General features: G+C 41.5%; 2 protein-coding genes across 2 annotated transcripts in view; one reads left to right on the top strand and one right to left on the bottom strand.

Annotated features, from left to right (window-relative positions):
• Window positions 1–6,382, top strand: part of LOC134207934 (dynein axonemal assembly factor 4-like) — a 28,458-nt gene extending 22,076 nt beyond the window's left edge. Inside the window, exon 2 of the mRNA XM_062684011.1 lies at window positions 6,101–6,382. Coding sequence (XP_062539995.1) covers window positions 6,101–6,337 — 237 coding nt within the window. The 3' untranslated portion in view covers window positions 6,338–6,382. The remainder of the gene's footprint in view (window positions 1–6,100) is intronic.
• LOC134207933 (uncharacterized) lies at window positions 6,352–9,392 on the bottom strand. Its single transcript, XM_062684010.1, has 3 exons — window positions 9,093–9,392; window positions 8,610–9,032; window positions 6,352–8,151 (listed from the first exon to the last, which is right to left on the bottom strand). The coding sequence occupies exons 1-3, from the start codon at window positions 9,176–9,178 to the stop codon at window positions 6,447–6,449; spliced, it is 2,214 nt and encodes a 737-aa protein (XP_062539994.1). The 5' UTR covers window positions 9,179–9,392; the 3' UTR covers window positions 6,352–6,446.
• Between the last annotated feature and the right edge of the window lie 3,290 nt (window positions 9,393–12,682).

Raw genomic sequence — 12,682 nt, 5'->3', positions numbered from 1 at the left:
ACTCTAAAACCTGGGTACTCTCATCATCATCATTAATATTAGACTACAACAACTAATCATCAAGTTTTATTTATTTAAATTCTCAACTCTACAGGAGGGAGGGGGGGTTCAGAGCAGCGTGACGATCCATACAAAAATTTTAGAGGTTTATTACAAAAAGTGTGACGAAGAGGGGAGGGGGGGGTCGAAAATCGCCGATTTTTGCGTGACGTACTTTATGGATCTTCCCCATGTGCATACGGTGGGTAAGATTTCTATTGACTCTGTCGTATAGATAGTAGAATCTATAGATGAGCGAAAGCATGGCTGAGTCGATCTTTTTGCCCGTGCACACGCGCTTATGACGTCACAGCCCTTAACGTTTCCATTGAAATCGTGACGTCATGCTCGTTTGGAGACACGTTTGACAGTTCGTTTGGAGACAGAGGATTTATCTTCGCTCATCTATATATTCCACTATCTATACTCTGTCGTGATTAGTGACTGTTGCGATTACCTGAGAAGCAGCCAGCATGACGCCGCAGTATTCTATATTTTCTCGGGATGCATAATACTACATCTACTATAGCCGCGGAGACAGAGCAGACGGTGGAGTTGACTTCATGTTGATCGAGAAGCAGATGAAGCGTGTTGGTTATAGCATGATCAGCATCTATGCCCCAACGAACGATAAGCCTGATGACGCGAGGGATGACTTCTGATAGCCTTGATAAGGCCTACGGAGAATGCCCAACACACGATGATAAAATTGTCATTGGGGATGCAAATGCGCAGATCGGAAGAGAAAGTTTCTTTCACCCTGTCATTAATAAATAAAGCCTTCATTCCGCTACCAACGATAATGGTCTGTGACTTGTGACCTTTGCTGCTGCTAGAGGGATAGCAATCACCAGTACCCACTTCACACTTCACACTATACAACAGAACGATGCGTTTCGATATCCAACGCTTGTCAGTTGAAGAAGTTGCTGAACAGTACCACCAGAAGTTGGACGAGCGGATAGGAGATGCCACCGGCTCTGGCGACGTCAACAGATTGTGCGAAAATATCCACGAAGTTGTGACTACAACAGCGCTGGAAGTGTTAGGCACTGTCCGGTGACGCCAACGAAATGGTTTGTATGATGAGAAGTGCCAGCGAGTGACGGACGAGAAAAATGTTACTAGTAGTCGAATGCTAGTGGCTCGTACCCGCTCCAACAGTAAGCGGTACAGTGGAGCAAGAGCAGAAGTGAAACGAATCCACCGCAGAAGAAAAAGGCAACACGAAGAGAGTGTGATAGCTGAAGCGCAGGAGAACATGGATAGAAACGATATGCGGAGGTTTTAGGCAACTGTCAATGGCGCGCGGCATAAGACAGTGCCAGTGCCCGCCATGTACAATGACCGTGAGTCGTGAGAATCGATCAACGACGGATCAGATGTTTAGCCTGCGAATGATCCCTGATAAACTCCGGTAGTACAACTTGCAGACTCACCATCTGTTCATTGATTTCAAAGCAGCGTACGATCCAGTGAAAATTGATGAGCTGTGGCAGATAATGTCCAAACATGGTTTTCCGGCGAAACTGATTAGACTGTTGCGTGCAACGCTGGATGGTTCGAAATCAAGTATTCGGATTGCAGACGAAGTGTCAACCTCGTTTGTGATCTTAGACGGATTGAAGCAGGGTGATGCACTTTCGAATTTATTGTTCAACATTGCACTCGAGGGCGCTATTAGGAGATCTGGCGTGCAGAGGAACGGCACTATCATAAAACGGTCATATGCGTAATTTGTATTCAATCATTTAGTAGTTTGTCAATGACACATTCCAGAAGCTGAATTTCAAAATATGTTGTATGGAGGACTTCTAGTGCGAAGGTTTTTCTACAACTTTGCCTAATGGATCGTTATTAGAATTCAACTAATAACGGAGTTAGAGCGCTAGTTGCAGTAACTTAAACTAAATGATTGGAATTTTGTTATCATTTAGTCTAAGTTACTGAAACTATTGAAACTATAGCTATAACTCCGTTACTATAGCTATAACTCCGTTACTAGTGGAATTCAAATAACGAACCATTAGGCAGAGTTGTAGAAAAACCTTCGCACTAGAAGTCCTCCATACAACATATTTTGAAATTCAGCTTCTGTAAATTGTTATGAACAAACTACTAAATGATCGAACGCAAATTACTGAATAATCGTTAACATCCTTGCCCGCAATAAAAGAAATATAAAATGTATTCCAATTATTTTTAATCACTAAAGCTAAGCCCTCGGTTGCATGTCAGATCGTTGTCCATTGTGTTGTTCACCTCTTTCAAAATACAATCGTGTTCCCCTTGAGCAGGTGTTGTGCCGGCCCTGAGTAGAAGAGAACTAGTTAGGAGGACGTAAGGAGGTCCACTCCACAGGCGCACGGACGCCGTTATAGGAGGTTGTTACAACGTTAAAAGAGGCCGGAGAGTTTTCGGGCTTTTCGAGCGAAAAGTGCTGCGTACAGTACTCGGAGAGAAATTAAAAAATGGTGTGTGACGCAGACGCATGATTCATGAGCTGTAGCAAGAATACAACGAAGAAAATATTGTGAATCGTATAAAATATGACAGACTTTAGTGGGCTGGTAACTTAGAAGCCGGCGACTGCGTGGAAGGCCACGAACACGATGGCTGCACGCGGTGGAGTCGGACCTAAGGACCCTAAACGTTAGGGAAAACTGGAGGAACATCGCCCAAGTTCGACGATTATGGAGCTCTACAATACGCAAGGTGTTGCTGCTGGACACACTGCTACAATTCATCTATCCGAAGTGTTTCCGGGGCCGAACTGTATTTGAGCTGTCAACGACGAACAAAGACTACGGGTAGCAAATGAAAAGAGAGAAGCTTTGTAAAACACAGTCGAATAGCTCTTGAAATTTGCGAAATTTATTAGTTTATGTTCCTATCATTGTATTGCTAATTGAACAACAACGGGCTTGGTGGTCATATGGCTAATTGGCTACCACTTCTGCCTCATACGCAGAAGGTCATGGGTTCAATCCCAGGCCCGTTCCATTCCTCCTACTTTGTATCTTTCCATATATTTCTCATGTTCTAGCAATCGCTAGAACTGGAAATGGGCTTGCATACCGTTTCCATCTTCTATCATTCACCTACAACTTTGACTAGTTCTAGCAGGTAACTGTTAGAATTCGAAATGAGCGGAAAGGCTCGTTTCGGCATCCAATTAGAATATACCAAGACGAACCTCTGCCATAGAACCCAACCCCCAGATTCCAATGAAACTCCGCATAAACTCGTGGCGAGTGCAGAGGTGTTCTCGGCTTGCAGTGGGCGAGTGATTGTGTCAACAATTCCTTCCTCATCCCCGATGACCGTGAGGACGTGGCCAGCGCCGTTATCGACCATTTAAAATACTAGAGCTCTCGGACTGTGCACATTGAGGTTGTAGAGAAAATCCCATGCTTCCATCCTTTGGTTCCCTGTGCAATTGCGATTGTTCTGGTCAATCACGGAGTAGCAACTACGAAATGCACGGTCATCATGCTCATGCTCATATCATTGTATTGCTAATTGAATTGTAATTCTAGTTCCTAGTGAGTTGAAAAATATTCTTTATCTACCTAATATGATTAACCTATTTGAAATTGAAATTTATAGCTAGAAGTGTTTATGCTAAACGTAGCACCTGTAGTGTGGCTTCGAGAATTAGGTTCTACCATTAACCAATTCAGGCAGGTATAACAAAAGAAAAATTCCTTACAATGGCTAGGCAACTTATATACGCTCTATTATAGTTGAAGGACATAAAACCGTTGATGGAACGCAGAAACTTAGTTATACTAATACATCGAAAGTGTTAGCAACAATTTGTTATAAAGTGAATTGAAAAGGTTGGTACTTTCGGCTAAAATAAGAATGAACCATGCGTTCGTGTTCACAGTCTAAGAACTTCTGATCTCGTGTATTCAGTCCTATTTCGTTACATGTTATGACAGCTTACTCTCTCATCTCTCGACTCTCATAATATTCATTCGAGGTAACTGTCCCTGTTACTGATCTTTATGAATCTGAAAGGTGGATTACACCGCTACAGTGAATTACCAGTTTATTCTAATAAAACCTATTTGCAGTTTAAAGCTGCACAAAACCATATTTAGAGTTTGTGTTGCTGACAGCCCGGTGACAATTTTTAGTTTTTGCCCCCACAACTCCAGGCATGGGTGTGAAGCGGGCTTGGTAGTCATATGTCTGCCTCATACGCAGGAGGTCGTGGGTTCAATCCCAGGTCCGTTCCATTCTCCTACTTTGTATCTTTCTCTTTATTTCTCATGTTCTAGCAATCGCTAGAACTGGAAATGGACTTCCATACCGTTTCCAATACTATTCCTATACCTTCAACTTGAGTATTCTAACAGTAATCTGCTAGAATTGGAAATGAACTATAGAGCTCGTTTCCTACATCCAATTAGAAATTCCATCAGTTACCTTCTCCTATCTATCACATTGGCAGCTCGTTAACCAAGACGGACCCCTGCCTCTCCAACCTAACCCAAAAAATCCAAAAATTCCGCATGAACTCGTGGCAAGTGCAGAGGTATATTCGGCTTGCAGTGGGCGAGTGATTGCATCATCATTTCCTCCCCTTCCCTACATTGACTTGCATTCTGACGTGGCAGGCGCCAGTATGACCTAACAAATGAGATCACCAGTACTTGTACATTGAAGATGAGTGCTAGTCCCAAGCAAACATCTGTTGGTTCCCTGTGCAAGAACAGCTGATCTGGTCATAATGGAGTAGCAACTACGAGCAGTCAATCAAGCTCAAGCTCAAGCTCACAACTCCAGGCATGGGTGTATCGACGCTGTACCAAGTACCAGGTACCAAGTACTAACCAAGTACCAGGTAGGAAGCTTTCATCTAAACAGATAACACTGAATCAACAGTTTGATAACATAGTACACGGTTCGAGGCTGCATCTATCCATCCTTGAACGTACCCATCGCTCGCCAAGTTGTTTGAGATATCTAACTAGACTAATATTCTATGTACACTAGCGCAGCCTATTAGTCGAATTCCGCACTAAACTGGCTCCCATCACGATATGGTTTTGACCACCTGAACAACTTTGTAGAAGACAGCTTTCTAAATCCTAATGGTCTTGAAATAACCACCCCATCAAGTCATCGCACATATGCTAGCGCCGCCAAACGGATGAATTCCTAACTAGTATGTATTTCAGACTGAAGGCCTATCTCCTTATCATTAGGAGATATAATATTAATAAACGCACTACCTAGCACTGTTGTACAAAATACAACGCGCGCGTGCTCGTGTTACAAAAGTTGGCGCGCGTTCTGAAAGGTTAACCCTCCATTGTTCGTCTTCTTTCACCATATTTTCCTTATCCCCTTTTTATGTTTATGTTAACTCCTTCCATCTTTCCTATCTTACCCATCCTCTTTTTAGTGTTCCCTCTTCATCTTTTCTATCTCCCCTCTCCCTCTGTTTTGTCGTTCCTTTTCATCTTTGCTGTCTTCCCTTACACGGTTAGAAAAAAGTACCTAATTTTATGTACTTTTTTTCTCTTGCATCTCCATCCCTCTTTGTTGTCCCTTTGTTGTCATAAAATGAAGAGCAAAACCAATCAACAAGGGCAGTAAAGTTGTGGGAACCCAACGTTAAGTAATCTCATGTTCACAAAAGTTAAGTAAAATTTACCTAACTTTTGGTTAGTTTCTTTTTAAAATTAAGTATATTTTACGTAATATAAAGTGAATTTTACTTAATTTCTAGAAAAATTAATGTTTTATGTCTTTCCCCTTCATCTTTCTTATCCTCCCCTCCACCATTTGCCTTCCTCCTCTATTTTTTCTGTGTTCTCCCTTCAGCTTTTCTGTCTCCCGCTTCCCCTTCTTGTCTTTTGCTAACTCTCTTCTGTCATTATCTTTTACTATTTGTCCCAATAATTTATCTACCACTCTCCTCATTCCTTTCCGCTTCCAAACACACCTCGTGTCTCTTGACTTCCCCTTCCCAAAGATGAGTTAAATCAGATAAATGGTACCACAAAAATATTTGCCCTCTTAACCTACTATTCCGTGTTTATAGGCTGAGGATTGCTCCACGGCGTTGAACCTGCTGGTGCCACCGGTGGAAGCGAACCGAAAAGCACGGGTCGCCTGCCTGGCTCGGAGGGGCGCAGCATTGGTCAAGCTGGGATTTCTGCGGCAGGGATGCGACGAATTGATCGCCGCCTCGAAGCTGGATCCCCAATGCGAAAGTCTTCGAAGGGAGGCGGAAATGGTGCAGCGAAAGCTCGAGGAATGTGATACCGATTCCGAATAGTGGACCACTTTGAATCGATCAATAAACTGATTGCTATATTTAATAATGTTTAGTTACACATAGTTTTTTTTTTAACAACATTCTTCCCTTTACGGAAGGTAGGATACCTTCATTCGCTCCCAGCTGCTGCCGTCGGGTTGCCACCGGCGGAATGCACTGGTTTGAAGATGCCCAAATTCTGTAGCAGCGCCTTAGGCGATGGGTCACGTCCCCGGAACTGGCGGAACACTTCCGATGGATGACATGACCCACCGAGGGCCAGAAACGTTTCACGGAATCTGCGACCGGTTTCAGCCTGTTGTTCTTTTGTTTTGCCTTCCAAAAAGGCACTGTAAACATCGGCGGCAACCATGCGAGACCACAGACGGCTGAAGTAGGCTGCTCCCCAGTCTCCAGAGAAAATAGTCGTCATTGAGCAAGGATGGGCGTCCTTTTTGTCCAATGGGAAGGTATGGAACTGAGGATACAAATTCCTCACAACGTCCACCCAATAATCAGTGTTAAGATGGAAATCCAAATCCAAATTTGAGAAGTACAACTCGCGACAAAGGCTGTAACCGGCCAAATGCTTCTGACTCTTCTGAATGGAGGTGATGCATTCGTCTGGAAGAGGTTGTTCAGTGCCGTAATGTGAGCTGATTGAACGAATCACATCCGTATCGTTGAGTAGGTGCATCAGCACATGTCCCGAAACTTCGACGGCGTCCCATTCCACATTTGAAAGACCGGCCAGTTCGCTATAATGCGATTCAGTTAGAAGATGCTGCAGGGCATGGCCAAACTTATGGAATAGAATATTCACATCATCCAGAGACAAAAGTGAAGGTTTTCCGTACAACGGTGCGGGGAAATTGCATATCAGTGCCGCCACCGGATTGTGTCCAGCAGCAATGCTTTTGTTTACGATTCCGACCATCCAACCGGAATTACCTGCATCGAAGATTTTCTCTTCCTCCCTTGAGTACAAATCCGTGTAGAATCCGGCGATTGGTTCCGTACCTTTACTGGCATTGAATATGTCAAAAAATTTAACATCCTCATGCCACGTATCGACGCCCGTCCGTTCTACAATTTTAATATCGAACAACGATTCAGCCAATCCAAACAACCCACTCAGCACCTTCGGCATCGGGAAATATTCCCTCATTGCTTCCTTATCGAATTGGTGACACTCCACCAGCTGCCTTCTCTTCCAATACGGCACGTCGTAAATGTCCAGTTTGTCTTTGAATCCGCGGTCAACGGCAAATTCCTCCAGCGAAGCCATCTCGTTCTCCAGCGCCGGTCTCGCGTACTGAAGCAACTCATCCATCGTGGCCCTCAACTTTTCAATCGAACCCACCATCTTTGTCTCCATCGACATGTGCGCGAAGCTCTCGTACCCCAGCAGCTTGGCCTGACGCTTCCTCAACGACCGAATCTGCTCCAGATGGGTGCTGTTCTCCAGCGTTTTGTCCGTGTGGTTGGAGCACTTTCGAGTATCGGCTTGCCACAAGTTCCACCGCTGGGTTCTATCCGGGCAGAACTCCAAAAACTTATTAAGCACGTAGGGCTGCAACGTGACCTTCCACGGTCCTTTTATCACCTGTGATTGGTCCACGGCGAGCGCTTGAAGTAGCGCAGGCGGGAACTCCTGCATCAGTGCCGGTTCTTTGATGATTTGCGAAAACTTCTTCAGAGCAACTTCCCTCTTTCCGTGAAATTTGGAACGCTCCTGTGTCAAGTTTTCCAAAATATCTTTCAGCTCATGTTTGGCCGAGCCGTCCATTTCAATGCCGTTCAACTTCGCTTCCAGCAGATATTTGTTAATCAATCTAAAAATAAGAATTTCAATAAATTATCTCATTTTTCGCTGGAAACGAGTCACTTAGTGTTATTATTATTGCAGCTGGTGAAGAATTTAGCACATTATTCTTGATTAGTCAGGATGACTTGAATTTTCCAATTTCTATTTCGTACATTTTAAGGCTAGTTGCTTATTACCTCGGATGTTAATCAATCAATTCAATGCTAAGGATGCTCTACTTGCTGGTCACAGGAGATTCAAAACAATTACCGTTAGCAGGGTCATAAGGCTAATTCAACATGTTATTTAAAAATCCCCCTCAAAATGTATTGCGTACTCACGCGCAATCCATTTCAAGGTCAAAAAATGTGCACTCCAAAAATAGAAATCTCTTGCTGGACCTTAATAGGAATATCTGAACAAGTAAATGAAGACTTGTGTATCATTACCAATCGTACCCTTTATCATTCCCCGCCAACAACAAACCTGCTTTCCTCCTGCGAGAACTTCTGATTCTGGCTGGCTTCCTTCAACGCTCCGTAGATCGGCACGCTGTTGAATTTGCATCTTCTTGCCCCGCGAGCTCTTTCGTGAATCGACAGATAACTCTTGGTGGGCATCTTGGAACTGTTTCCCATGTACAGTGTTTTCGCCACACCCCACGTCGTCTCCAGCTGGGCTCCCACCCGCTCCAACGGCTGAATGACATCCTTAATCACATCCAGCGGTTCGTCGCCTGCCGTCGCAATTCTGGCCTCCAGCGCCTTGAGTCCTTTCTCCACGGCAATTGCCTGATGTCCAATCGTTCCGACACATTTTTCGATCGTAACGCTGTTGAATTCCGGCAGACCATTGTCCGATTTGGCCAGTGGATTCAGTTCCGGCAAATCTTCTCCAATCTCAGGAACACTGAAAACATATAACATCACGAATATTTCCACCCCGCCGTATACTACAGCAAATACTTACAGAACGATATATCCGTGGCGCTTTTGGTTGGCCAGCAGGTTGAACCGAGTCAACAGAATCCGCTTGCCGCAGAAGGAAACAGCCATCGTGGGGGTTGAATTATGTGCTCGATACAATGAACGGATCAAATCAATTTCATTTCACCAATGTGGGAAACTTTATTCGATGCTTTTCACGTTTTTCTATCCTTTCTACGGCACAAGAAAACACGCAACACCTTTTTCTCGCGTTTTTGATTCCTCCGGTCCCGGTCTCGTAACAAATTTTTCGAGGATTTTGACAGATAAGATAAACGTTTAGGGGTGCTCAAGAGATTTTCTTTCACTGCGGTGCGGTGATGCAATCGGTGCAATCATGCGCGGTGCAATCGGCTAAATCAAAACAAAAACAATATTCAAGGGGCTCTCAAACCGAAAATAAGTAGAAAATAAAATTACGACGCAAAAGTATTTTAATTTAAAAAAAACGGTATGTTTACAATAAATAATAAACAACACTGCTATTTCTATAAAAGAAAGAAAAAACCAACACATTCAAAATACTTACGAAAATAAATTCAAAATAACAAAATAAATATTATTTAATTCATAAATAAACCAGATATTTTTTTATTATTATTATTATTTATTTATTTGTTGTCACTTATACTATTACATGTTTTTCTCACTTATTTTTACTTTTACTGAGACACGGATGACCTTACAACAGTAACATTACTCAAGTCGCACTTGGTGCATTTATAGCAAAAAAAAAACTTTAGAAGGACCTGGAGAAGGAAAAAAAATTGCTAGAAAAACCTTCGAACTTAGTTAGGAGATGGGGATGTAGAATGGTCACAGCTTAATAATAGGTATCACAGATTTATATGGCGGCCAATTCACGTAGTAAGGGATTTGACGACAAAAGGCAACTTGTGCGGAACTTTGGAATCAGTCTTTGAAACCAGTCATCTACTTGCTCAATCTTGGTGAGACGATGCACGTCTTCAGTGGGGTGATAATAGTCTAGATTAAGCATCATCTTGAGCAGCCGATTCTGCTTAATTTGAATTTTCTTCCGATGGGTACGGGCACAGTCGTACCATGCAGGAAAACCGTACGTGACCGTCGGCCGGAAAACGGTTTTGTACAGCATCTATTTTTTTCAACCCCGTGGCAAGACGTCTCAAGCAGACCCCACACGACGGAAAAAGTTTGACAAACTCTTGATTATAAGCCATTTTATAGAAAGCTCAAATGACAGGAGACCAAATACTAATATTTACATTTTACAAGGAACATTTGCGAAAATGAAATGAAATGATGATGATGATGACGAAATGATGATGGTTTACATGCAAATTTACCAAAACAAAGACCGAGCCGTCCACTCAAAATTTTGATCAGCTGTTCGAATCTGTCTCATAAAATGGCTTATTGAAGAAAAAGATTGATGGTGTGACCCGAATAGAAATAAATTGTACGCCGAATAGTTGGTATTTTTAGTTTTCCATTTGGCTTATAATCATCATATACTGTATGATACATGTACATTTATATGATTAACAAAACTAACAACCCAATCGTATAAAATTTTTAACGGATCATACATGCTGTAGTAAGGATTACCCGCTATATTTTATTGTAAAGGTATCTTATCGTAAATGATTTCGATAGCTATTTCCCAACATAAAAATTAAGTGTTTTCTTTTACAGTGTATTAGTGACAATTCTTTCGACAACAGTATTTGGACCAACCGCCATTGAAACTTTTTTCTAAAAGTCGGCGGCAATGTATATTCAAAAAGTAAAAAGTTTATTCGCCGAAAACAAAACAATATTAGGATCAAAATGCAAGTAAGTGGAAACTTAATTATAGGAAAAAAGGTGATATATACACACTTAGCAAAAATTACCGACTTCGGTAATTCGTTTACCGAATTCTCAACAGCTGAACTGTCGGTAATGACTTCGGTAAATGAGAAAACTACCGAAAAATTTGTAAATTGCAAGGGAGGAGCTAGCTGTCAATTTTACTGAGAGATCGGTAACTTTTACCGAAAAATATCCCTGGCTCTGTATTTCAGATAGCCGAAAAACTGTAATTTAGAAGATACTATTCACCGAAACTATTGTAATTTAAATAATTTGTTTTGTGATATGTGGGTTTCTTTTCAGTTGATAAACGCAACTATTTGATTGCTTATTCATATTTTTATTTTCATTTATCTACACTCTATATTTAACATCCAAGGAAAACGACACAAATTTTTCAAGTCGAAAAATCTATGTTTTTCCCGGTAATAAGGCGGCATATCCTGTGTGGGTTTCGTCGTCCTTTTACCGGGATGTGCCGTTTTTGCCATGGGAAAACTTGTGTCGTTTCCCTTGGTAAAATTTGATATATCTGAAGGCATTTTTTATCAGCAACACTAGTAGACTAGTCAAACACTAGTAAAAAATCAATCAGGTGAAGGATGCACTCGAAAAACATATTTCCATGTTTTTCCACCTTCGGAGGCACGTTGGCTACAAAGTAGATACGTCGTCTGGGTGTCGTGATTTACGCTAAAAATAAAAACAAACTATAACAGCATTCTCAGCTGAGCACTTTATCAAAAAAAATCATCATTACTTACCCAAATCTCCAAGAAATTTTATTCATTTCTGTATAATCCTTAAAACAAAGTTTTAACTCTTTAATTTTTAATTTTCATTTTTCTTCACGCCAAGAACCGGGAGCGTCACCAACTAACAAAACAATATGGCGTGACCGATGACGTCTATTGCCGGGGTATTGCCTTTCAGTTTACCGAAATTTCAGCAAAATAATTTACCGAACTCGGTGATTCAACATCCTTACAAATTTTTCGGTAAAATATTTCACGTTTTTCGGTAAATTCCATGAAAATCAACGACATTCTGTAATTTTATTTACAGTATCCGATAAGCAGATTTAAAATTACCGAAAATTGGTGATTTACAAGATTACTGATCGAAATCGGTAAAATGATTTACCGAAGTCCGAATCTCTTTTTAAGTGTGTATATATATATATTGATCGTTTATTCTCTTAAAGGACCGAGGTATACACCAATGAATTCGGAGATTCAACTGCGAATTACAAAAAACTTTCAAAGGTGAGAATAATCTATGATGTACTTTCTTTAATGTATGTAAAAGGCCTACTATCGATCCAATAATTGAACAGTGTTGCAACTGGCCATACCATTATGGATACAATAATCCCCCTAGCACAAACTAGCAAGTTTTTTTTTCGCATGGCGGCAGAACCAACCGCAATGCCCGACCTTTTATTGCTTAATCGAGTTTATTCATTTAATGCCAGTTTAAAAAAACATCTTTTTAGTGCCTCAAACTATTATTAAAATTAAAAGCAAAATCCCAGATTATTCCACTATTATTGGCTTATTTTATAGGAATATGCAGCCCCGTTGAAACATGCGAAGAGTAACTGATGGGAGAGCAGCATATCTTCTGGACATGGACAAAGCGTCTCATCATACAAACATCGTTTGAAAGGGATTTGTGCTCATCTATTGTATTATGAACTGAAAATAAAACTATAGCAATCGTAGCAGCAATCATAGT

This window comes from Armigeres subalbatus, chromosome 1, assembly GCF_024139115.2.
Source record: "Armigeres subalbatus isolate Guangzhou_Male chromosome 1, GZ_Asu_2, whole genome shotgun sequence".
Lineage (NCBI taxonomy): Eukaryota > Metazoa > Arthropoda > Insecta > Diptera > Culicidae > Armigeres > Armigeres subalbatus.
The sequence above is the reverse complement of the archived record's forward strand: the minus strand, read 5'-3'. Positions and strand labels throughout refer to the sequence as shown.